Source organism: Chenopodium quinoa, unplaced genomic scaffold (assembly GCF_001683475.1).
Source record: "Chenopodium quinoa cultivar QQ74 unplaced genomic scaffold, ASM168347v1, whole genome shotgun sequence".
Classification (NCBI taxonomy): domain Eukaryota; kingdom Viridiplantae; phylum Streptophyta; class Magnoliopsida; order Caryophyllales; family Amaranthaceae; genus Chenopodium; species Chenopodium quinoa.
Genome location: NW_018743920.1, coordinates 6,986,445 through 7,013,846, shown reverse-complemented (window position 1 = coordinate 7,013,846; position 27,402 = coordinate 6,986,445). Strand labels below are relative to the sequence as shown.

General features: G+C 33.8%; 3 protein-coding genes and 1 pseudogene across 3 annotated transcripts; all 4 read left to right on the top strand.

The window, feature by feature from the left end:
• The first annotated feature begins 731 nt into the window (after positions 1-731).
• Positions 732-4,462, top strand: LOC110688263. Its single transcript, XM_021864983.1, has 10 exons — positions 732-1,475; positions 1,606-1,712; positions 2,019-2,144; positions 2,225-2,321; positions 2,510-2,584; positions 2,689-2,771; positions 2,916-3,062; positions 3,349-3,421; positions 3,554-3,920; positions 4,229-4,462. Exons 1-10 carry the CDS (start codon positions 1,181-1,183, stop codon positions 4,302-4,304), a joined length of 1,446 nt encoding a protein of 481 aa, XP_021720675.1. The 5' UTR covers positions 732-1,180; the 3' UTR covers positions 4,305-4,462.
• LOC110688260 (O-glucosyltransferase rumi homolog) lies at positions 4,229-10,605 on the top strand. Its single transcript, XM_021864980.1, has 7 exons — positions 4,229-4,298; positions 4,847-6,133; positions 6,860-7,428; positions 8,312-8,501; positions 8,637-8,701; positions 9,341-9,551; positions 9,661-10,605. The coding sequence occupies exons 2-7, from the start codon at positions 6,008-6,010 to the stop codon at positions 9,979-9,981; spliced, it is 1,482 nt and encodes a 493-aa protein (XP_021720672.1). The 5' UTR covers positions 4,229-4,298; positions 4,847-6,007; the 3' UTR covers positions 9,982-10,605.
• Positions 10,606-13,483: 2,878 nt separating this feature from the next.
• LOC110688258 (probable pyridoxal 5'-phosphate synthase subunit PDX1) lies at positions 13,484-14,912 on the top strand. Its single transcript, XM_021864978.1, has one exon. It carries the CDS (start codon positions 13,753-13,755, stop codon positions 14,689-14,691), a length of 939 nt encoding a protein of 312 aa, XP_021720670.1. The 5' UTR covers positions 13,484-13,752; the 3' UTR covers positions 14,692-14,912.
• A 2,208-nt stretch (positions 14,913-17,120) lies between these two features.
• On the top strand, positions 17,121-21,293 carry LOC110688257 (annotated as a pseudogene).
• Positions 21,294-27,402: the final 6,109 nt, after the last annotated feature.

Genomic DNA, 27,402 nt, shown 5'->3' with positions numbered 1-27,402 from the left:
AGAAACCCGACCACTTTTCATTTTGGGTCCGAAAAAGTCTAAAATTGTCCAAAATTGAAGGCTATAATACACGAAATCGGATCAATTTCAGAAGTTTCAGGACTAGGTATCGAAAAATCACGGGATTGTTGGAGATGCATCTTGGGGTCATATAATATTATTTAGAATCATATATAACCACTAGTCTGTTATATAAAGTCACATGGCGATGGTGGCCTTGAGTTAATAAGAGAGGCATAAGTTGTAAATAGGTAAATTAACAGTTTAAAGGAAAAGTGGGGGTGCCAATCACTTAAATTGACTCCTATGTTTAGTGGGTCTATGGTAAATAACTTGACTATTTCCTTTTCTGGTCCAAAAAAGTCGAAAATTGTCTAAACTAAAGATTACAGTCCACACTTATGGGAAAATTTTTCTAAAATTGAAGTGGAGGTGTGGGGTGTCCCCTGAGGTCACATATATAGGTTGGTTTGATAGGCTTATCAAGTCTTGAGAATGAGTTTGGTTTATCTATGTGGCTATTTCGAAATAATGTTCCATTAGTATTGAAGAGTTGTGAGAGATTAACCAACTTGGTATCCGAGGGTCCTATAGGTCTATGAAGTCCTTCATTTTCATTGGTGTTGTTGATTATTTCCAAATCCATTATTTACCATAACATACATGTATGATGTATGTATATTTGTAAATTGTAATTGTGTATATGTATGACTGTTTGAATCATCAAATGGAGTATATTTCGTTTAAACAACCAAGATCGAGTACTTCGAATGTAGGAATGGTTTATTATGTAGAGTAAATACTACTCTCTTCATTCCTTAAAAATTAATTGACATATCACACAACAATATATAATTTGAACTAGTATAAAGAGTACGATTTTGTATGTGGTTGAATGAATTATTCATTATTTTCTAATCCAATATATTTGACATAAGAATTCCTGTCAAAAAAAAAAAAAAAAGATATAAGAATTATAAAAAAGAAATTTTGCATGTTACTATGAATTACATAAAAGTGATGTGGCTTGTGAAAGTTTCAACTAACAGTCACCAACTACTATTCTTAGGAATAAGAAGGGTAAGTACCAAATGAAGACTGACAATCTTCTCTACTTTGTACCTTCACCTTTGTAAATGAACCCTATGAATCCAAAACAATTATCTGAATTTTTCTTAAAATGGAAGAACAAGAGCATATTACAATACATTCAACATTATCACCAATTAATCATGATAATAATGCTCCTTCTTCTTCTGCATCCCCTGCTTTACAGCTAGAAGAATCAGAGCAAACAGAGGTGCACAATGAGCAAGATCAGCAGCAACAGCCTCTCGATAGGCCGCGGCTTTGGCATTGGCAGCCAAGTCTTGTTTTCCAGTGGTTTCACATAACTTTCATCAGTTCGGGTTCAGATGATGCTAGAAATGATGCTTGGTCTTGTTTAATTGTGCTACTCACTTTCTGGTTCCTTGGTTAGTCACTTAATTACTGTCACTAAATTTACTTATTTTTTTCCTAATTATTAATGATTTGTTCTAACAATTGAAAGCTAATAATTTTCACTTGGGGTTTGCTTAAATCTTTGAATTTTCCAACCAGCAGCATCTATGATTCTGATTCTTGGGTTCTATGGATCATTTAACTTACAACTGGGGCCAAATTGCTCATTCTTGATCAAAACCAATCCATTCTTTGTGCATTCCATTAAGGTTATTTTCCCTTTATATAGACTATATATTGGGTTTCTTCTCCATATGTAATTCTATATTTCCGTGTATCTCGAAAACTTTTCATTGCGCCTTAAGTATGGGTGTCGATTCCCTGACACTTTGACATGGATATGTTCACATGACACTTCATTTTGTACCAAAAAACGTAAAATTTTAATTTAATAATGAGTTTGAAACTTGGACACGTACATACTCCAGTCTGACACAAGCTAAGTACTGGATTTTTAGTACCATATATAGGTGGTATTGTAACAAATCAATTACTGATTTTTGTCTAACATGTAGGCACAACAAATAGATGAACAAACGGCTGGGCCAATGCTTTACGGCTTCCATGAGTTACCTTCACTAGATGTTGAAACCACTTGGTCACAAAATTACACTGTATTTATAGAGCCTGATTATCACAAGGTAGGTTCTCCACACAATCATTAGTTGTTTTCTTTGTCTATCTCTAGCTTAAAGGCATTGAGGTTCATCATGTCATGCAGGAGTGGGCTTATTACCTGAATGCTGGATCTAGAGTTGATGTATCCTATGATGTCAAAGTCCCCGACTCTGCCTCCTTGTTTTTTGTAATTGCTCGAGGTACAGGATATCTCAATATTTCAACATAATTTTTGTAGTAGTTATATCCTGCGATCTCAAGCTGATGCATCCTACTATGAGCACATTACAATATGTTGAAGGGTTAACACTTGAAAGAATTTTCGAGTGGTAACACCCAGTTGATTAGATGTTTCAGCTTATCTGGTTTACTTGTTTATAATCTGCAGGTAGAGGAAATCTACTAGAGTGGATAAGTTCTCCTTCCTATCCTAATACAACCATGTCTTGGCACATAATCTATGGTATGGTGAAAATCATTGAATATAATCAACGTTAATTACTTTCCTGTCTTAGATAACTTCTAATTCATTCCCATTTATGTGCATAATTAATTTATCTTGTGCAGGAAGCGGTAATATCGCACTAGACATCAAAGAGTCTGATACCTACTATGTAGCAGTTGGTAACTTGAACCTGGAGACAACAGAGGTGATCATGCTTATTACCAAAAGATTATTATATCACCCATCAAATTGTCTGAAGAAAGGGTGTTTAGCACAGAATTTTTTTTACATCTGTTAAGTGAATTAAAAAAAAAAAAATCAGAGACACTGACGAGTTTCATTCTAACAGGTTGACTTGAACTTTACCATAATGTCTCTTCTGTACAATACTACCGATGCCCATTTCAAGTGCTTGTTAAGGGATCGCACTTGCAGCTTCAAGCTTATCCTTCTGAAGCCTAGTGCGGCTGTCCTAACATCTCCTGGTCCAGGACAGGTAATAATTATCGATTTACCCAAACTCGAGCGCACCCCCCCCCCCCCCCCAAAACAGCCGTCCTCAAATTTTAAACTCCTTCACATATACAACTAGATTTTGCTTCCATTTAATGCATTGGTGAGTAGGTGTACAGGTCCTTTTCACTGTGCAACTAAAGTGAACCCCTCTTTTTAAAGACGGCCTAAAAACTGAAGTGTGATGTTACTGCTATCATTTTACCCCTATATTAGTACACAAGTGCTTGAAAACACTATTGTTACTCATCTTTCCTAATTGCTTCCAGGTTAAGAATGATAATGATTGGTATGTCCAAGTTTCTTTTGGACCACAATGGGTCACATATTGTGGTGGGTCATGTAAGATTTCGGCATCTCAATACCCTTTTAAGGAATACGCTGCAGTACAATTGATTATATTTGTGCATGCTAGACTGCTAGTGTATAAATTTATATACAGATGAATGATGGATCATTAATGATGGAATGCAGGTATAGTTGCAGCACTCATTTTAGTATTATTCAGATACCTTTACCATTTTCAATCTAACACCGAAGATGAAGCTGGAAACCAAGAGAACGAAAGTGTAGCTGACAGACGACAGCCATTGCTTTCCCATAAGAACAATGATCACTCAAATTGGGGCTCATCTTATGACTCAATCCCCAGTGATGAGGATCAGGGTCTTGAAGACAAGATGATTTCTGAGGACTCCCTTGAAGGGGAAGTCTCAATAGGAAGAGAAATTCATCATAGCCATAATACTCGTCGTTTATGTGCTATATGCTTTGATTCTCCTAGGGACTCTTTCTTCCTACCTTGTGGACATTGTGCTGCTTGTTTCAGCTGTGGATCAAGGCAAGTTTTAGTTCTCAACTTATGCTTCACAATCCAAGGCCTCATTCTCTTCAACTTATGATATAACTAAGCTACTACAGAATATCTACATATTCTAGCAAGGAAAAATCAGTTATAATCAGTTAAATTTAGTAATTGCATACATTCAAGTATACAATCAAAACACTATTGAATTAGTTTTTACAATTATAATCAAGTAAAAAGAACAAGGTCGGCCTAAAAACACTCAATTTATTTCCATTATTTTTGACATGGCTTTCTGATCAGTTTGTTGTTTGTGTAATAACCTCTGGAGATCTACTTTGCAGGATAGCTGAAGAGGCAGGTACATGCCCCATATGCCGTAGGAAGATGAAGAAAGTGAAGAAAATATTTTCGGTATGAGAACAGTTTAGGTATAATTGGTGTGAACATTAAGTTCATCAGCCTCCATTGAAGAGTATTACTGTAATAGAATTAAACTCTTTGGCTAGTAAATGAATGTAACAGGGAATTTTAAAAGGTCGTAGGCAATTTTCAGGGTGCCTAACCTAAAGTTTTGTTACACAGGCAACCCATGCTACTGTGACAACATAATTAAACCTCTATTTTCAATGCTTTTAGTAGTTTAACTTAAGTTTGAACTATACACTTTCCCTTCTTTTTATATTTAGCTCAAGTGATTTCGGCCTTACAAACAATTAAGCAAACTCCCCTTCATCCCTAAATAAATTCCACGTACATTTGAATATGGGGTGTCTAAAATTATTTGAATTTGTCATTTTTAAATTTATTGAGAAAAGTTCATAATTTTTTCACAATGTACATCTCTACCTTGTCGTAAACAAAAAATTCAAAAGAATTGACGTGATTTCTTATAAAATGTGTGGAGTAAACAAACCAACTATCTTTATATATGTACTTGATTTTTTTATTTTTTTTTACAGATGACATCTTTTTAAGACGGATGGTAAACGTTAGAAAAAAGGACGAATGATGAGCAATTTCCATGCTATCAAAAAGTGTGTGGATAACAATAATGTTAGGTAGCTTGCCAATATGTCCTTAACAATCACGGACTTTATAGGAATGGAATGTGTATAAGTGAATTAGTGAATTACCCATTTTTCAAGTTGTCTTTACTCTAAGCTCAATTTGTCATGATTTGCAATTTGCAATTTTGCATAGTACTCTAGTTTGTGATAATTGGAGGAATTAGCCTGGAAATAGGATCATGGTTAGTTGGTTGGTTGATTGTTGTTTACATTAATGTTAATTTCTCGTCAACATTATTAATTAATACAAACTTGATTGCATAATTAAATTTTCTAAACCGAAATTAAATTGATAGAAAGGACGAGTTATTAATTAAATAATTAGTTTATTGTAATACGGACTTAACTACTCAAGGGATCAAAGATAACGCCAAACTCATGACACTACTTCTCTCCGCCTTAAACAAATGATTTTTAAAATAATTTCAATTTAGTATTTAGCAAAAAAAAAAGTTAAAAATAATTTAAATTCAAAAAACTAATTTCATTTCAATAAAATAAAAAACGATAAAAAGGCACATTTAATGTATAATTTTCTATACACGTAGCCACCATTTCTTTAATAAAGTAGATTAGACTTAATTCGACACTGATAATTTTCCAATTTAATAATCATTACTCCAAATTAATCCCAACCCAAGCTAGCCAGCTTAGCTCACTCAACCGGGACCCACTCGAAGTGATCACTATTGTTGGCGGGAACCCAACACCTTGACACCTGGGACCAACTAACAATAACTACCTACCCAATCTAACCAATAAGGCAAAAGTAGTAGGACCCAAACACAAAAACAGCCAAAAAGTTTTAGAGTTTGATCATAGTACAACAGAACCAGTGGTTTAATGTAATTGGCCAAAGATCGATTTTTTCGAAAGATAGAGAAAGTCAATAGGAGAAATTAACGAGAGATATCATGAGTTTTAGCGGCAACAATATCAACAGAAATGTGTGCTTCTGTTACCACTTTCTTAGCTCACCCTTTACATTATTCTTGTTCGTTTGTTTAATTTGGATTTCCTTAGTTTTTCGCAACAAATTTGAGATTAATTATAATGGCAATGGGGTTGCGTTCCAAGCTTAATCATGGCAATTCTTCGCTCCCTCGTTCTCCTCCTTATCTCTTTTCCTCTGTTTGTCTCTTGGCTTTTCTCTCTCTTGCCGCTCTTCTTGTTCTCAAGGTGTTTGTTTTATCTATCCTATTTCTTTGTTTTTTCGTGTTTTCATTCAGGCATTTTGTCGAACACTTGGTGATCGTATGATTATTCGAGGGTCGGGGTTCATGATTTATTGTTCTAATCAGATGGGGTTTTGTTTTATGAGATTATTACAGTGTTGGTTCTGATTTTGGGGTTATTACCAACAATGAATTGAGATCTGATGATAATTATGAGATTTTTTTTTTTTTTTTTAATTGGTATAAAGCCTTTTTGCTGGGATTTTTTTGACGTAGATTTCTGGGTTTTTTGTTCTGTATTAAAAGATGATATTTTGTCTTCATCTTATTATAGATTGTGCATATTTCTAGAATTGAATAACATGTGGATGAATCTATAAAATATTGTATTGTTTTTCTTTCTTCTTATGGAAAAAAGTGTAGTTCTGAACTAAGTATAGTAATATTAGTATATTTATATATATGTTGGGGTTGTTGAGTCATGTGCGACTGGACTTTCGGATTTGTTTCTTGTGTACTGATTTTATGAGGTCTGCTTGCTGTATCAGATTGTTATATGGAAAATGTTGCCACCTTATCGTTTATCAAAACAGAATTTGTGTGAATGATCCATGTGATTGGCAAATTTGATTGTCAAGCTTAACCCATGACTGTCTTAGGACGTTAAGATTAATGAACTGTAATCATTTTGCATTGTCGGTCTAATGAAAAGAAGCATTTTGTTTGACAGGTTGATGATGTTGCATATCAGACGAAGACAGTTGCAGGACACAACTTAAAGCCCACACCATGGCATTTGTTTGAGCCAAAAGTCTTTGATGAAGGAACGAGCTATTCTAGAGCTACTAAGATCGTACAATGCCAATATTTCCAGTGTCGCTCTAATGTCATCCCCAATTACCCACAACTTGACCCGTCTAAACTGGCATCATGTCCAGCATTCTTCAGATATATACACAGAGACTTAGAGCCATGGTCCAAGAGCAGAATAAGTTTACAGCGTGTGATGGAAGCAAAGGAGTATGCAGCTTTTCGAGTTGTAATTGTTGGGGGTCGATTATTTGTGGACTTCTATTATGCTTGTGTACAAAGTCGTATGATGTTTACTGTATGGGGGTTATTACAGCTTCTTAAAAGATATCCTGGCCTGGTCCCTGATGTTGATTTGATGTTTGACTGTATGGACAAGCCTGCAATCAATAGAACAGAACATCGTTCAAGGCCATTGCCACTTTTCCGGTACTGCACTACTAATGAACATTTCGACATCCCATTTCCTGATTGGTCTTTCTGGGGTTGGTAAGTTTCTTTTTAACACTCTTGTTCACTGGTAATTTCTATATGTTATTGGCAACAAAGGACTATTTGATCAGTTCAATCAATTCTTCAATGACTTCAGTTGCTGCCATTAGTTTGATGTAGTGGTATTGAAGCAATTAGTAACACAAACTTGGCTTTGTATGTCGGTCAACCTACCTGGAACATGTTGCTTCATTATTAGAATGTATATTTTGAAGTCTAAAAATAGGTACATGCCACCACTATGGAAAACACTCAGTTCCTCCTCTTTCCTGAAGATGCCTGAGCAATGAATGGTTTTACCTACTGTATGTCGTGTCTGGCCTTCTCTAAGAAAAGTTGGTTAAATTTTTGTAAGGCCTCGAGAGGACACTTGTGGATGAAGATGCAAACAGATGTTTTGAAAGTGCTAGGTAGATTTTGAGTAACTAGTATTCTTTCTGTAGTGTTATAGGTTATAGGTTTGGGGGTGGAGGAAGATAAGGGGAAGCTCCATCCTTGAAAACCTATTTGGCTGGATTCTAACCCCCAACTCCCCAATCAACCATGATTAATCATTTGAGCTATATGAAATAGAAACTCAGTGCAAGTTCCATCAGCTTATGTTATGATACAGTTTGTTTTGATTGGCCATGTTCAATAAAGTAGCTGCTTGCAAATTGCAAACATGACAATAGAATTCTAGTAAACATGCTTGACCTAAACGACCTTTGATACACTTGTTGACCTCTGTGGAACTCTTGTTATTTAATTGATAGCATATCTGAGTATCTTGCTTGTAGGATGGTAGGATTTATTTCAACCATCTCTTTTCGTGGAATAAACAGACTGTACTATCTTCCTGCATGTATCAAACTAACTTTTGTAACTGAATATTTCTCAGGCCCGAGGTGAACTTAGGACCATGGGATGCGGAGTTTAGAGATATAAAAAGAGGTTCTCGTTCTAGAAGCTGGCCAAAGAAATGGCCTTATGCCTACTGGAAAGGGAACCCAGATGTTGGCTCCCCAATCCGTTCAGCCTTATTGGAGTGTAATAATACTAAACAATGGAGGACACAGATCCTTCGTCAGGTGAGAAGCCCTACATAGTACATATGCCCTTACCTCCCTATCCACAGTAATAATATCTTTGTCAGGGCATTAATTTTAGTGATCTTTCAAAAGCTAGGTTTAATTTATCTTGTTAGTCCTTGTTGTAATATACAGGATTGGGGAGAAGAAGCAAGAGCCGGGTACAAGAAGTCGAAACTATCTAGTCAGTGTGATCATAGGCAAGCCACTCTCTTTAAATTTCATCTTCAAAATCATTCCATACAGATAGAAAATGCTGATTTATTTGTGCCAGTACATAGTTTTAATATAGTGTCAAGACTTTACTGGCACTAAGGAAAGGAGTTTGTCTTAACAGGTCTCAATTCTTTAAAATTATGACCTAAGCAGCTTGTAACACCATGATTGTAGGATGCTTGGATGCACCTTTATCTGTTCTCTCTTTACTGTTGACAAAAATTAAGTGAACACTTTGCTGTTAGAATTTACTGGACTTCTAACGGCTTTCCAAACACATTGCTCCTAATAACTTGTAGGATGCTTGGATGCACCTTTATCTGATTTCCCTTTGAGCTGTTCACTTTTTATGTTTGCAATTTCGCATACACTGGCATTATTCTTATCACTCTACATAAATAAGTTTTAGTTTTAGATAAGGGACAGCTAGCTTGTACTGGGCATATAAGCTCAAATTAGGGGCAATATGTTCATGTAACTAGATAAAGGCTACCTAAGCACAATTTTTTCAACGAAGATATATTAGGTGAATAGAACAAAGCCGGTCATGATCTGTTTCTTGTTAGTGTTAGAGGTATGGCACATCAGTAGACCTCTGGCTTAACACATGTTACATGTTTCAGGTATAAAATTTATGCTGAAGGGTATGCCTGGTCTGTAAGTCTCAAATACATACTATCATGTGGCTCCCTTACACTGTTAATAGCTCCTCAGTATGAAGATTTCTTTACCCGTGGCCTTCTGCCGAAGAAAAACTACTGGCCTGTACCCCGTACTGATCTATGCCCAAACATAAAGCAGGCTGTCGACTGGGGTAATTCACACCCTGCTGAGGTAGCTTGACCTTTCTTTCCCCTCTTATTTTTCTCTTCTTGTTTGGCAAAATCAATCTGCTGCCAGACATGGCAATAATTACTAATGTCAGAAGTTTTGCTGAAAACAGGCTGCGGCTATGGGAAAAGCTGGTCAAGATTACATGGATACCTTAAACATGGACCGTGTATACGATTACATGTTCCATCTCCTTAAGGAGTATTCAAAGTTACAAGACTTCAAGCCAATTCCACCTTCATCTGCCCAGGAAGTCTGTATCGAATCTTTGCTTTGCTTTGCTGAGCCAAAGCAGAAGCAGTTCCTAGAGCAGTCAGCTACGTCTCTTGCATCTATGCCACCATGTGTCCTCCCTAATGCTGATGGCAGGATACTAAAGAGGTGGAAAATGCTTAAGGAGAGAATAATGAAGGATGTCGCCCAACAAACGTGATAGAGCTCCATCGTTCAGTCACCATCTAAGTTACAAGGTTAGCTATTGTTAATGGGGTGTCAATTATCATATGATATGCAGGATATAACTTACTGGAATCTTATCAAATGAAGCCAGTTGATGCCCGCTTTAACAGTGCAAAAAGAAAAGGCTACACAACACAAAATTGATGTGTTTTTTTTTTTTTTTTTTCTCATCCTTCTCATTCTCTTTGATGATGGATGTTTATGTTATACAAGTATATAATTCCTTGTTAGTGGTTTGGAAAGCAATGATAAAAACACCCTTAGGATAATAGGATTTCGACTTTTTAGTCCAATCCTGAGGCTTTTATTTATTTATTTATTTATTTGGGTAGATTATTCAATTTAGGGTATTGTGGTCTATTTCTTACAATAATAAGAGGTTAGTTTTATAATTATAAGAAAACATCCAAGATTGGACTGTTTAACGTCGATCCCAGGGATCTGGGATCAACTAGGAGTTTCTCTGATTATGGAAGAGGCGGTATGGTCAGTTGATTTGTACTAGAAATGCTACTGATACACTTATACTTGATAGTTGCAGTGCATATTTCCAGTTTCCTTTGGTGCAATTTAAGCTCTCTAATATATTTTTTTTCTTCTTGTTTAGCTCTTGAACAAATTTACATTTCTCTCTATCTTGAATTCAGTCATTAAATTTGTGCAGCTTTCAGACAAATTTATTGATCTCCTCGTACATTTTCACAATATTATGTATCTACAGATCTACTCAATACTCATCTTGAATATGATTAACTCAAGTGAGCAAGGACTATTTTTTTCTTTTCTTCCAACCAAAGATGGCTTGGATAAAGAGGCAGAGCTAGTTCATCTTTCCCAAAATAATTGGCTTACTAGTTGCAAATTTGATGTGATACATAAATTTTTTTAAAAAATAATAAAAAAATTGTCACCAACCAATGGTCATATGGTTCCAAACATTATATGACCCTAAGATGCGTCCCCTTCAATCTTGTGAGTTTTTTACATCGAGTCTCTAAATCTGCATTATTGTTACAATTTTGTATATTATAGCCTTTATTTTTGAACAATTTTCGACTTTTTCGAACTTAGAAAGAATAGAGGTTGGGGTGATTCTCATGGACCCCACAAGTCCATGGGTGAGTGGAAGACCATTAGGATGAAACTGTCTATTAACTTAAGGTATCATGAGCCTTTATGCGAACGACTAATTTTCGTTTTCATAAATTTGAAAAACTCCCTTAACTCAATGGTTTTGGGTCGTGCCTTATGAGTAGCCGGTGTGTTTTTTTTATCTAACTAGGGCCCAACCCATAACCATGGCTAAACTCATTCACCACAACCATGCCATTTTGTGTTAGACAGCCCAACACGATCTAACGTCATTTTAATTATATACTGAAAATTTTGTACTCAAAAAATTGTTGCAATTGTAAATTTTATATGTTTTAAAGTGGTTAGTAGGCAGCCAAGTAGCACCTTTGCTCTTTAAAAAAAAACCTAAAAACAACTTGGTAGAGCATAGTGACAAACATCCCTATATATCAACTTTTGTTTATGTGGTGTTAATAAAGATTATATGACTACCATTTAAAAGAGGGAGACGAGTCAAAATATGACTTTCATATCCATATTTTCTGTCAATTTTGGCCACTTCCACTTCTCACTAAAGTTAATTAGTGGTCTACATTATTAATTAGGAGAAACTATTAAAAAAAAAATTAAAAATGACATAAAGGTAGATTTTGTGACACACTTTAATTTGTTTGTGGAGGCTGGAAGAGATGGGAAACTAGCGGCTTTCCAGTTTCCACTTTCCACTTTCCACTTTCCACTCCCATTTTTATATATTTTGCATATACTAAAGTAATGCTGTAAAGTATCAATCATAATAATAAAGAAACACAGGAGAATTTAGTCCACAAGCGTATCTACAATGATTAAAAATGACTACTTTGCCTGGGATTTTTGAGGAAAGCAGTGACGTATAGTTGCTGAGGGCTAGGCTAAGATATTTGTTATTCCAGAGTGCCCTCAGACCACTAGAGCATGCCCTCACCTCGGTATGTGTCGACTACATTGGCTCAATCGAGTTGAGATGGTCATGGCATAGCGTCTCTATACATTATGACATCTATGCAAATATTTTTGAAAGTAGAAAACAATAGGCTGTAATAAAATAGTTGAATGTATCATTGGTAAATTATTACGGTAACGCATTACATAATTGTTTAAAAATGATACCTAAGATGCTTAAAATAATGCACTAAAGAAGTAAATTAAACTAACATAATGTGAACCCATCCCACTTTTCTATCTTTTCCTCCTTTGCATGTCTGTCAATTAGCAGATTCGACCTATTCTTTATCTCTATTTCCCTTTTATTCTCACCCACATGGTCAATTATATTTTGTAAAAAAAATTTAAAATGCAAGTATATATCTTCATGATTTTATTGTTTTACCCGTTGGCATTTAATTCCTCCTTAGGAGACATAGGCCAACTATGGGGCTGAGGGCCAAACCACGAGATTAGAACTTTGGAAATAGTATGCAAAGACAAAGAGAGCATTTGTACAAAGGAAATAATAATAACCAAATGTGGCTCATTCAAGTAGGTTTATTTATATGCTTTCAAAAAAAAAAAAAAAAGAGTAGGTTTAGCTATATGGAGCCGTAAGGGCTGCATATAAAAAGCTAAAAGTGAAAAGAATAAACATTAAATAAATATTTATTACACCGATTTACTCGTGAATTATTGATAAATACTCAACTTTATACTAAAAAATGAGGTATATTAAATGTTTATATGCAGCCCTTAGAGCTACATATAGCATTACCCATATATATATATATATATTTGTAATAAAAGTGGAATAATTAATGTGAAAGTCTAATTGAATTTTTTTTTTTCTTTTTGAAGAAAAAAGTCTAATTGAATTTTTATTTCTCATAAACTTATGTAAATCATTTTTTCCTTAACCAAATTATGTTGATTTATGTAATTCTATACAAGTATTACTTTTGAGTTGTTCATGTTTAACCTTTTATCTATCTTAAACCAAACCCATCTGAAATTGTTTTTCCTAAACAAAAGCTATCATTCTCAAACATAAATTACTTGAATTTAAGAAGTATCATGATTCATGATCACATCAAAATTCAAACACAATAGAAGAAAATCATAAACATAAAAATCCATGACGAAGTAATGATCATTTTCCAATTTTGCCTTTTTCCATCAAAAACTAATCTTTTTCGTTAGGGAGCCCCGATTAATCTTTGTGATAAAAAAAAATGGCATTTTGATAAATAAATCAACAACTTTATCCAACAACCATTATTACGGGTCCACTATTAAGAAAAAAAGTTCTTTAAAAATGTCATTTTATAAACAAAAATTATTAATCTCAATAATCAACTTTTGTATTTCCTCCTTTTTTTTTTTTTTTTTTTTTCTTATGAAAATTAAAAAATATTTTTTTTAGGTTTATCATTTTCCTTTTGTTTTATTAAAAAAAAAAAATCAGAGACCACGGGAAAGAAATCGACAAAGATAGCCACCCTCTCTCCTCTCATTTCCTTTACCTTTATCAAATACAAAAATACCCTGTTTTCGTTCTCAGAAAATCTCCCCTCCCCAAAAATCCCATCCATAAATTCCCCTTCTCCTTCTCCACTCTCTCTCCTCCTTCATCTTCTTCCTCCTTCACCCTCTTCATCTTTCTCTCTCCTCCATCTTCTTCTTCTTTCTCTCTCCTCCAAAAATGTCAGGAAGCGGCGTTGTCACCGTCTATGGAAACGGCGCAATCACCGAAACCTCCACCAACAAAAAATCCCCCTTCTCCGTCAAAGTCGGCCTCGCCCAAATGCTCCGCGGCGGCGTCATCATGGACGTCGTCAACGCCGAACAAGCCCGCATCGCCGAAGAAGCCGGCGCTTGCGCCGTCATGGCCCTCGAACGCGTCCCCGCCGATATCCGCGCTCAAGGCGGCGTCGCCCGTATGTCCGACCCCCAACTCATCAAGGACATCAAACGGGCCGTCACCATTCCCGTTATGGCTAAGGCCCGAATTGGCCATTTCGTCGAAGCCCAGATTCTTGAATCAATTGGTGTTGATTATGTCGATGAATCCGAGGTTCTAACCCTAGCTGATGATGAGAATCATATCAACAAGCATAATTTCCAGATCCCTTTTGTTTGTGGTTGCCGGAATCTGGGTGAAGCTCTTCGCCGGATTCGAGAAGGTGCGGCGATGATTCGGACCAAGGGTGAGGCGGGTACTGGGAACATTATCGAGGCGGTGAGACATGTTAGGTCTGTAATGGGTGATATTCGAGTTCTGCGAAACATGGATGATGATGAGGTGTTTACTTTTGCTAAGAAGATTAGTGCACCGTATGATCTAGTGATGCAGACGAAGCAGCTTGGGAGGCTTCCGGTTGTGCATTTTGCTGCGGGTGGTGTTGCGACACCGGCCGATGCGGCGTTGATGATGCAGCTTGGGTGTGATGGTGTGTTTGTTGGGTCTGGAGTGTTTAAGAGTGGTGACCCGGCGAGGCGGGCGAGGGCGATTGTGCAGGCTGTCACTCATTACAGTGATCCGGAGATGTTGGCCGAGATCAGTTGTGGGTTGGGTGAAGCAATGGTTGGGATTAATTTGAATGATGATAAGGTTGAGAGGTATGCTGCTCGTTCTGAGTGAATCAATCATTGAATCAATGTTACAATTATAAAGAAACAATAATTTCAAGGCAGAGTTTATGTTTTGGTTTTTTTTATTAAGTTTTTAGTGATTAGTTTTATGTTGTTTTTGGATTTGGAATTCATATAGTAGTTTACAATTGAAAAGGAATGATAAAAACCTTATGATGCTATTCAACATTTTCTAATGAAATGAATTGGTTTTTATATTGGTTTTCCTGATTCAATTCTTTATTTTATATTGTTTCTTGCTTAATTATATTATATTAACCATGTAACTGTAGAAAAGTTTGTTAATTTCTGATGTTTTTGTTGATATACTCTTCTTGAATGTCCTGTGATGTTTTGGGATGGTTTCAGTCGTTCATGTTTATTTATTAGAAGAATAGACAATAAAACATTGGATTATACGGATTACGAAGTTGTGTTTAAATTCTTAGAATTAATTGATTCAATGTTATGTGGTTACAAGTATATTGTCCTCAGATTAACTCTATCAGAAGAATTGGTTTATTAAGTGATGAATAGGTTAGATGTTGTCATTTTAATAAATTGGTTAACATCTCTAGCTATGTGGTTATAAGTGTTATGCTTTGCAATTTAGGAGATTTATATCTTCTTTATTTGTGATGGGTTGTTGTTCGGGTTTGTCTTTTCATCCAAGTTGTTTACATGAATGCTTATAAGATGAAGATGACTGGTCAATATGGTTTGTTTTCTGCCCTTTAGTCATTTACAATGTATCATCTTCCAAAGAAGCATCACCCCCCACCCCACCTCCAATCCAATGTCTTGGTTAGTTGAGGACTGATGGTATCGAGTAGTAATCTACGATCTAGTTTGTAATCCTTCCTGGTACCAGGTGTTTTGCTGTTGTCCGGTGCTATATAGTCGTTAATGCAAAGCACCCAATTCAGATTAAAAGCTCTGAAGCAAGATATCAAGTAGCTCTCGAGTCTTGACTACATAACTACTGTATTGGCTCTTCGGTCACTTCTTTCTCTGATTCTTACTGATAGTTGCGATAGGGATATCATGTTCTACTGGTTATGCGCCCATTAAAGTGAATCAATTGCATAGTTTTAGTATTTCTTCCTGGTTCAAATTACATTATTAACGTTGATCACCTCTTGTATGCTTAATGGCTTCTGCTTCTTATTCTACCTATAATAGCCCCTGTTTTGATCCCCGCAGACGCTTCAGTCTTCAGTCTACACTTATAAGTCATGTGATACCCAAGAGTTCACGGTTTTAGTCTTGTTAGTATTCTTAGTAAGGGTGCACTTTTGCTAGTTAGCTTAGACAATAATAATACAGAGTATAGTAAGAAAGTTATGGAGCAAATAGAATTGGTATATGATGGGCTTAAGGTATGAAATTGGACTAAAGCCTGAGAATTGGGCCTGTTTTCGAGAAGTTTGTAATCCAAACTGGGCCTTTTTATCCATGGACTAGCTCATTTGAATACTATTCTATATTGATGTTAGACATCTCTGAACCAAGTTCTTTTTTTTTTTTTTTTTTTTTTTTTTAATGGTCAATTGTAAATAAGTTAATGCAGAAGCTGTACAGATCAATGAGGTCAGATTAATATTGTCAATTGGTGGATTAGGTAAACCTTTGCCTATATTTTATGGTAAGGAGAAGGACCCTGCCATACCTCAACCCTTAAGGTTTTTTTTTGTCTAGTATTTGCGGGTCAAGACACTTTGAGAGTGAGGGGGAAGGGTAGGTAAACCTTGTCTATATTATATGGTAAATTGGTAATATTGATATTCCTTCAAAATAAATAATGATAATAAGATCACGTCCCCTTAGTTGTTGGGATTTTTCTATTTAATTTTAACCCCATTTTATTAGCTATTGCGCAATTTTTGAGATCTTACTTTGACTATTGTTAAAATTATTTATTCTCTTCTTATATAATACTCATTGTTAAAGTTAAACTTCTCGACTTCTACACAATTATTAAACCTTCAAAGCAGTTATTATTTATATATAAACTGTAAATATGTTGTAATCATAATATATAGGCATACAAGTCATACTCAAAGAGAGACAATTATTTAGAAAAATGAATCTCTCCCGTGTTGAATATTTGAATCGCAAGTTGACCGTACAATTCATGTTCCCATTGGCTTGCCTTAGCTCCATCCCCGACCAAACTAACCTTATTTTACAACTTACAATAATGATATTTTTCAATCTTTATGGATGAGGATTAGGTAGCCGAGTACTCTCTCTATGTAAATATGATATATAAAGTAATTCGATAACAGATCTCAAAATCAACAAAAGGTTAAAAGTAACAATAAATAAAAAATAAATAAAATCTATAACACTCCTACTTAATCTAATGATATAAAATCTTTGGTATTGTACTCATGGAAGACAAAAAAAAAAAAAAAAAAAAAAAAAAAAAAAAAACTCTTTTTACCTATAAGGTTGTAACACTAAATAATTAGCGTAAGAATATTTACTTAACAATTCATAATCTGTACGAGTACAACTCTTTTATTGACTAAAAATAAGCACATATGCTCCAACCGTTTCATATTAATTATTACACTTTTTTTCCTTTTTTATATTGATGCTCGTATATCTTTAAATTAATGGATATGCACACTTCTCATAATAAATGTATTAATTAATCACTTAACTAATTAGTTACTCCGTATTATGTAAGCTAAACAATGGCCATTTTTTTTTTTGTTTGTTTTGCTATTAATCAATGACCATCATGGTGGTTTCGTCATGTTTCACAAATTCACACGATTAAAAAATAAAAGTTCCGCGCATATGTTTTTCCAAGCAACATCTACAGATCTACCTTCCATTGACTATTGTAAGCACATATATAAACACCCTCTTTCTCTTCCTCCCTTTTAACTCACATTTCATTCAAATCTATACTAAAAAGAGATCAATATTTATTATGGGGAGCTATAGAGTGTGCTTATGCTTCACAAGGCGGTTCGGGTTAATAGACCTCGAACCGCCTTCTGAAGTAAGAGACCTTTTCAAGAAGTATACGAGTGGTGGAGCTTACATGGCGCCGGACCAACTCCGGCGCTTCCTAGTGGAGGTGCAAGGTGGTCATGAGACTACGATCGCCGATGCCGAGAAAATAGTGGAGGAAGTATTGAATCAACGCCATCACATTGCTAAGTTTACTAGGAAGTCTCTTACATTTGATGATTTCTTCTACTATCTCTTCTCTGTTGACCTCAATCCTCCTTTCAAGTCTCAGGTAAGATTAGTTGTACCCTGTATTTATTTAAGATTTTGGAATAGCAAGTTGTGAGAATTACTTCATTAAAGTACTAGTCCTTTTGTTTATTATTCTTTGTAGTACAGTTGTCTTTACTAATTTAATCACTAATTAAAGAAATCATGTAGTGCAACTTTGTTGCAAATGTATGTGTTACATCTGTTTAAAATTATTAGTCTCATGTGCTATTTCATTACATTTCGTTAGCACCACTAACATAGATATAGATGCTTCATATAATTCAATTAGGAGATAACTAAGTATTTAGGGGGTAATTAAAGAATGAGAGTGGGTCTTTTTGTGTAAACATGTTGTCTTTTCTACCTTTTGTTGTACAATAGTAATGATAATGGACTTGAATAATCTATTTGGGCTTTTATCTTTTGACCTTGGTAATATTGAGTGATTTGGCCCAGATTTTAAAATGGGCCAATATCCATTTCCAAACAAATGTCAAGTATACAGTAAAAATGGTTAGTATAAACAAAATAAAAAATTAAAAAAACACACACACACACAAGAATTTGATGTCAAGATTGAATAAATTGTTCTATAACAATATGATGTCAGTTAGATGTCAACTAGTTTTATCGGTTAAAGTATTTAGATTGGTACCCAAAATTTATGTCAGAATTTTCATAAACTCGGTATTTTGCCAAAGTACTGTCATTATGCCAAGTGTATACTCTGTCGTCAAATACTTGTATTTAATTTCTTTAATAAAATGTATTTACGTATTTACACTAAATACTAGACTGTCTTCTTTATGTAGATTCATCAAGATATGACTGCACCCTTGTCACATTACTTCATATACACTGGTCATAATTCATATCTCACTGGGAATCAATTAACCAGTGATTGTAGTGATAAACTCATAATAAAAGCATTAAGGCAAGGTGTTCGAGTCATTGAGCTTGATTTGTGGTCTAACTCGAACAAAGATGGCATCAATGTTCTTCATGGCAGGTTCTTTTCTTATCTCATTCTTTTATCCCTAAATATATAATGTACGTGTGTAAAATTTGTTACCTTAACCCAAATATCGGGTGATAAAACATAAATTAGAAATAAAGAACTAGGATTAGCCCGACTATTTATAAAGGGTCGTTTAGTAAATCATATCATGGATCTAACATTCCGCTTTTGTATGCTGGAATCAAAGAACCCTTACGACTCCAGTGGACCTCTTAACATGTCTCAAAGCAATTAAAGATCATGCATTTGAATCATCAGAATATCCTGTTATTATAACACTCGAAGATCACTTGAAACCAAGACTTCAAGCTAAAGCTGCTCAGGTACCACTCTTTAAGTAAAATTATATTACTGTCGTCTAATATTTTCTTAATAAGTTTACTTATTACCCACTTATGATTTCTTATTCATTAGATGATCACACAAACATTTGGAGAATTCTTGTACTACCCTCCCTCAGTTTACCCCGAAGAATTTCCTTCCCCTGAAGATTTGAAGCATAAGATACTTATTTCGACGAAACCACCAAAAGAGTGTCGTCAGGCTGAAAGTGATATGGTTAATGTCAGTAGTAATTCTTCAGAGAGGGATCTTGAACATCCATCACAGCGTAAGGTGCTTTGTTGGCTTATCGAAAACAGATTATTGTTCACAACTATAGCATTTGATTTATCTTTTATTCATTACACTAATACTTTGTTATGTGAATATAATAATGCATCTTGCAGATTATTGATATGTCTGAGAGTGAGCATGATGAAATAAATGGAAATGGTTACATTAGCCAAGATAAATCACAACGTTTTGAACCAACCGCGTATAAGTCTGTGATTGCTATTCCTCAGAGAAAGTGTAAGTTGGAAGAGGCAATTAAGAATGATCTTGGTAAAGCTGTACGAATTAGTCTGAGTGAACAAAAACTCGAGAAAGCAGTTGTTTCACAAGGACAGGATCTAGTAAGGTAAAACATATGCCTAGCTATTTACTTAGTTCATAAGTATCCGATGATTTATACTAATAATTGTTGTTGATTGAAATTAATTCTTATTGATTGGAACTCACTTTAGAAAGTTGAACAGAAGGCCTTATAATAATATTCTTGATAATACTCATCCTTTCCAGGTTTACGCAAAAGAATATCCTAAGGATTTACCCAAAGGGCACTCGCTTTAACTCTTCAAACTATGATCCCTTTGTTGGTTGGATGCATGGAGCTCAAATGGTTGCGTTTAACATGCAGGTGATTTTTTACCTTCTTTGTTTCTAATTAAGTAGCACAATACTTCATACTAGACTCGATTAGCATTAATCAGTCTTGATAATTAGTAAGCTTTCATTCTAAATGTTAGTTATGTTGTTAATGCAGGGGTATGGAAAAATGCTCTGGCAAATGCACGGGATGTTTAGAGCCAATGGAGGGTGCGGTTATGTCAAAAAAACCGGATTTCTTAGTTGATGGTAATCAAGTGTTTGATCCTAAAGTAAAACTACCCTTGAAGACAAAGTTAAAGGTTAAATTTATAAACTCTGAAGTCATGATAAGCTCCTTCATTTAAGAGTTTCTCATTCATTCTTTGATCAACAATCAACCTAAACCATAAGCTCGGGTAATGAAAACAGGTGAAAATTTACATGGGAGATGGTTGGAGAATGGACTTCAAGAAAACTCATTTTGACAAGTATTCTCCACCAGATTTCTATACCAAAGTAAGTCAGATCAATTAGTTGCTAGTAATTCACTACTACTTTCATGTTATAACGAGTTTTCATAAATTTAGTACCGGTTGCAATATAATTGGTTGCGTCATATAAGATACATTAAGGAATAATTAAAAATTTCTGCTATGAAATTTATGGCAGGTTGGTATAGCAGGAGTTCCAGCAGATGAAACAATGCAGATGACGGCGATTAAGGATGATCAATGGATCCCCATTTGGAATGAAGAGTTCACCTTTCCACTAACCGTCCCTGAATTAGCATTGTTAAGAGTTGAAGTTCATGAGCATGATAACGACAAGAAAGATGATTTTGGTGGACAAACTTGTTTACCTGTTTCTGAATTAAGATCTGGAGTCCATGCAATTCCATTGTATAGTCATAAGGGAGAAAAATACAATTCGGTGAAACTTCTAATGAGATTTGAATTTGTATGATAATTTTTTTTATCTAGACTTAGATATAAACGATTTATATATATGTTGTGTATAGTTTGTAGATTATCTCATGAAAGCGCTCTTCTTGTATGTAATTTATATATTGTTATATGATTTAAGTGGCATGAGTATATGTTTGCTCAATCCTCCTTGTGCACTAGGAAGTCTCTTACATTTGATGATTTCTTCTACTATCTATCTCTTCTCTGTTGACCTCAATCCTCCTTTCAAGTCTCAGGTAAGATTAGTTGTACCCTTTTTGCTTCTATTTACTTGTATTTATTTATGATTTTGGAATACCAAGTTGTGAGAATTACTTCATTAAAGTACTAATCCTTTTGTTTATTTAATTATTCTTTGTAGTACAATTGTCTTTACTGATTTAATCACTAATTAAAGAACTTATGTAGTGCAAATTTGTTGCAAACGTGTGTATTACATCTATTTAAGACTAGTAGCACCACTAAAATAGATATAAATGCTTCATGTAATTCAATTAGAAGATGATTAAGTATTTAAGGGGTAATTAGTATGAGAGTGAATCTTTTTTTGAAACAACTGATGTCTTTTCTACCTTTTGTTGTACATAGTACTGATAATGCCCTTCAAAAAAAAAAAAATAGTACTGATAATGGACTTGAATAATCTATTTGGGCTTTTATCCTTTGACCTTGTTAGTATTGGGTGATTTGGCCGCCCATATTGCAAATGGGTCAATATCCATATCCAAACAAATGTCATGAACTCATGATAGAATGGTTCTTTTTAGTCATATCCAAAAAAAAATAGTAAGATAAAACATATGCCCAATTGCCCAGCTCATAAAATGAAAGTATGATTCTTTTTAGCTCTTTGTTTTTTTACTTGGTTTATAAGGACTTCCTTTGATTACTACTAATAATTGTTGTTGATTGAAATTGATTTTTGTTAATCAAAACTCATTTTAGAGAGTTGGCAGAACAAAGCCTAATAATATTCATCTTTTTCAGATTTACGCAAAATAATAAACTAAGGATTTACCCAAAAGACACTCAGTCAGTATACTATACAACATAAATTGATTTACAAATAGAAGAAATAAATGGGAAATCAAATTACTCCTCCTCATCACTACTAAGTAGTGATCCATAAACTCGAGAGGCTTTACCTAGACTATCTATTCCTCTTTTCTTCAATTCTTCAATTAACTCCTCGTCCTTTTTATCTTTCAAAAAATTATTCAATGTTTTATCAACTGCATGACTATTATTCAAAAGTATTTTAATACTTATTTTTCCCCATGCTCTCACAAGAACTCTACAAATCCCTCCGAGTTTAAACTGTATATTTCCACTCGTATCATTTAGAGCATCACCAAATTCTTCACCTAAACTTACAATACGAGCCCTTTCGGAAGTGATTATTTGAGCTGTCATTTTGATCTCATTCACATTACGATTCGACGGATCGGCAAATGCATGAAAAGCACTCATGATTTGATTACCGCCAACCACTACCCTCTTGTTGTAGATTTCTAAATCTACATAATTTTCTTCCACCTAAGGCCTCTGATTTCCGCAAACAACTTTCCACCGATTAAATTGAACTCCCACCACCTCTTTTTAGCATCTCTTACAGCCAACAAATACACATTCAGTCTTTCAAATAGTAATAATACTAGGAATACCCATCGTCATTTACGTAGGATGCTTAGCCATGTCACGGAGATTTTGATGGACTAGTTTATTATTTTAAATTTATAAGTGTTTCATTTATCATCCTATTCAAATGGTTATATCCGTGCATTAATTATTAATAGAGATATTTGATAAAGTCAATTAATTTATCAATTGTTTGACCAAAAAGTTGTTTGATTCTCTTAATATTTTTTGGATGAAAATTCAGCTTTCCAACTAAATCTAGAAGTTAACCAAAAAGTAAGAATAAAACTATAAAAGCCATTGTCAAAAAATGTGTGACTTACCAAACTCTATATACTTCGTATTGTATACTATGTACAAAAAAAATAATGAAGAGTAACTACTCGTATATTATTAAGGGGTGTGGATAAAAAATAAAAAAACAAAAAACAATTATTAAGAGGTGTATATAAATAATACAGAGTATATAAATGTATTGTTACGTAGACACGTAGTATATCCCTATGGATAAATAATATGAGTACTACTTGTAATTATTTTATATGAGTACACAGATTACACATGCTCACACACACGTAGTATGTATATTGTACGTATGAAATCTGTATGAATAAATAATACTCGTAACTAACTTCCCTAGTTCAAATACACAGCTAGCAATGGAAGTATGAAAAGCTATAAAAAGATAAGTAATCGTCAGGACTTAGGATGTACAAATGCTTAGCTAAGCCATAAAAATGGAGTTAGTTATTAAAATAAAATTGTAAAGAAAATCCTATGTTTCAACAAAAGTTTGTGAAAATGAACTGTTAGAATACATATCTTCTAACCAAACTAAATCTTACGTTTGATTTGATAACAAATTAAAATGTGGTTTCGATTTTCTACTATTATCCTTAGTTATGGGCCCAGTTAGATGATCTTTCGGTCTTTCATTATAGCAAAATATTGAGTTGGTCTTTGGATTAATTTTTCTAATAATCATGGTTTCTTAGGGATTAAAAGACTGACAATGACATAAACGTATTACCTATGCATTTGAATGCTTATCCAATGTCCAAAGTTGATTAAGTAGCACGCGTATTGTACATGTTGGTGTATTCTTATTTATCTTCTATCTCGGGTCCAAATTAAACCATAAATTATTTCAGACCATTAAAAAAGTTTTAACTATTTTGACATTATTAATTTTGATTAACTTGCGTTAAACATTTTCTTACTTTGGATTATTAACTAAAAGGCGTATGCGTTAAATAACATTCTCATACTTTGGACTAGTAATTAAAAGGCGTTTGATTTGACCCTGATTTTTATCATTTAAGTATTCCCTCGGAGATAGGCTTGTATCTAGCTCATGTTTATCTATAATCAATTGCCTTTTATGCACAGTCTGATCTACATGCAAGTTGTATTTTAATACAAACGCTATATATAAGATAGCTTTAGTTTTTTTGATCATAAGTGGTGGACTGATTTGTTATGTACTTGTGTTCATGCTATAATTCAAATGATCTCTATACATGACGTAGAGCTCACCAACGTGTAACTCATATCATACTAGATCCAACAGTACTTCGTAAACACATACAGAGTACCGAGTTACGTTGGACTAAGTTTATATAAAGCTGTTCCGACGACCGGTTAACCTGTATACTGAAATCATCTTTACTCTTTTATAACCCTCTTTGTTATTAGTATTATGTTAGTACCAATTGATCATTTAGTTTGTGTGGCAATTAGGAAAACAATAGGACAGGAACCTTAAAAGAGATTTGAAAATTGTACGGGTTGATGATGTATAAAGTACGATCAATGTAAATTCTCTAGGGCCCTTGTGTGCAAGGAATCTTATCTCTAAAGGGACCCGTGTGAAAAAATTAGTACTCGTACTGTAATTCTTTGCACAATTGTGAGAGAAAATATTGGCGGACCCGTATATTCTTGTCTTACACTGTTACAATCCCGTTGGAATATTTTACTGTTTTTCTTCGGGTTTGTAAATTTTTGGTTCTTCCTCGTCAAAATAAAAAATAAAAAAAATGGTTCTTCTAATCCCAAAGCTGATTCGTTCTATTTTTTAAAAAATTGTTCCATTATTCTTGCTTATTTTATTATAAAAGTTGTGTTGGAAAATTAGCCAAAATTTACAAATGGTGATAGATAGAGATTAACGTAATCAGTAACACATTGTGACAATAATTAATAAGAAACAATATTTATTTTTTTTAATACTATAAATAACTCGACCTTTTCCGTATGTTGTATATCCTCATGTATATTAATGGGATAACTAGCTAGAATATAAATCTTGATTTCTCTATATTGGTGCCTTTGGTGATGGTCGTAAACATCAAATAATGTTTGTATTTATGCACCAAATGGTTCCCTTACAAACTCACACATATGTGCGTTGTCCATATACTAGTGACTTAGTGAGGAGCGAGCATATACTTGTATTACTTGTATTATTGTATATAAATATACAATCCTTGGATACTAAGCTAAGGCCCTATTTAGTTCACCTTATTTTTGCTTATCTGAACTTATCTGATATGGTCTGGTCTAATCTGATCCGATCTTATTGTCTGATTTGACCTTAGGTGTACGATAATTTGTAAGGAATAAATATATCAGGTGAGATTTTGTTAGATTCGTAATAATGTGTATTTTATTAATATGTAATTTTCATAATTTTTTTATTACAAAATTAATTAGAGATATTTAGTGATAAAAAATTGCACATAAAACGATGATTTGATCTAAACTTATTTTTTCTGATCTTATCTGATTTGAACTTATTTTTTCTAAAATAAATAAAAATAAGTTGAACTAAACCAGATCTAAGTTTAGTCTAGTGGGAAAAATTACACTTTTCAATATTGAGGTTGAGGGTTTAATCTCCACTAGAGACACTTTGAGGGTGGGGATCCCTTACCCCCCATTCTCAAGGTATTTGACCCACAAATACCGCTTAAGTGATTTAATTTTTCTTTTCTTTTAATTTGAAAATTCTGCAAAATAACAAGTGTTGTAATTCTAGTAAAATAAAAGAAATACGATAGTCTATATTATGTATAATAATACGAGCAATTAATAATACATCAATACGTCCCCAATACGAGACAGAAAACATGAGCGCGTGGGGTTCACAATCACATCAAGGGGTAGTGTCTTAAGTCATAATCAAGCATAAAGCCGTAAGCAGTAGTATAGAAAGATTACAAGATCTTTATGAGCAGTAACAAAGGTCCACTCCACTCTACAATAATAGTCCAAGAGGAAGACAAATTTCACGCGCCATCAATGTGCGTCATCAACAGTTAAAAGGGATTGAGATTGAGATTGAGATTGTTTTTGTCTAACCCACTACCTAAGGCTTTAAGTGGTGAAGGGTGTACCTGTCTTTCAATAGTGCCTTTTGAGTGAATCTCACTTTCTATAAAAAGTAGCCCCTTTTTATATTTAATAAACCTCTCGGTCTTGATTTGTTTGCTCCATTTGATTTTTTATGCTCCTCAAAACATGTCTTAAAATAATAACTTTAGTTTTTTTTTTTTAAATACCTTCATTTTTTTTAATTGACACCATTTTATAATCGCACTTGTCAATGTAAAATTTATATGATTAATATATCTAATTACAAACATTGTGAAATTAGAAAAAGTGGACATTAATAAAATATACATTAGCACGATTCAAACAAGATTCCATATGAATACTTTTAATCGTAACAATAAATCACAAAAGTTAGTTAAAGTATAATTTGTAAATAGAGTAAAAGTCAAATGGTGTCAACTAAAACGGAGGAATTATGTTTCAATGCACATTTTTTACGGCAAATAGCCAAATATATTCAATTAGATACGTATTATATATATATATATATATATATATATATATATATATATATATATATATATATATATATATATATATATAATACATATGAAGATTCATTTCAGGACGAATTTAACATCATCTCACATAATATAATGTTGATCTTTTTAAAAAATTATATATATCAGTCAAAGCTTATAAAATTAATCGTAAAAATCAAAACTTAACAAATAAAAAGAAACGAAAGGGGTAAATATCTTTGATTCAGTTCATGTATACATTATAAAAATGCGATATTTTAAAACTGTACATTAATCAACCTAATAAAATCATACATGTTTATTACTCGTTTTTTTTTTTTTTTAGATTAATAATTCTTCGCGGTCGAAGTTATTGACATTTGTTTCACTAATGTGTGGGGGCAAATAAAATAGAAACGGAGGAAGTTTTGATTATTTTTATTTTTATTTTTTTATTTTATATTCCCTTTTACTCCACTTTTTCTTGGGTCATCAAAAGAAAAAACAGTTTCCCCCTCATATAATTTGCTCTTCTGTTGGCAGACCAAGGGATGAATAGACCAATCTTTGCCGTTGCTTTTTTGGGGGTTACTATAAGAGGGTACTACACTATTACTTGGCTTTTAGCCTTTCTATTCTGAGGAATTAAGAAAGAACCATAGACTCTAATTATAGCTAGCTCCTGATTTTTTAGTGGGATATAATTGGAACACTATTAGTAGCTATACTTTAGGATTTATGCCTTTCTTTTAAGTGGAAGTATGTTTATATAGATAAAACATGTGGGTTAATTGTTAAAAGGCATTAAAGTT

Coding starts and splice junctions, on each gene's coding strand:
- LOC110688263 (XM_021864983.1), top strand. CDS start 1,181: ATGGAAGAACAAGAGCATATTACAATACATTCAACATTATCACCAATT. Junction 2,145..2,224: donor TAGAGCCTGATTATCACAAG/GTAGGTTCTCCA, acceptor CATGTCATGCAG/GAGTGGGCTTATTACCTGAA. Junction 3,921..4,228: donor TGTTTCAGCTGTGGATCAAG/GCAAGTTTTAGT, acceptor TCTACTTTGCAG/GATAGCTGAAGAGGCAGGTA.
- LOC110688260 (XM_021864980.1), top strand. CDS start 6,008: ATGGCAATGGGGTTGCGTTCCAAGCTTAATCATGGCAATTCTTCGCTC. Junction 6,134..6,859: donor CCGCTCTTCTTGTTCTCAAG/GTGTTTGTTTTA, acceptor TTTGTTTGACAG/GTTGATGATGTTGCATATCA. Junction 9,552..9,660: donor GTAATTCACACCCTGCTGAG/GTAGCTTGACCT, acceptor TGCTGAAAACAG/GCTGCGGCTATGGGAAAAGC.
- LOC110688258 (XM_021864978.1), top strand. CDS start 13,753: ATGTCAGGAAGCGGCGTTGTCACCGTCTATGGAAACGGCGCAATCACC.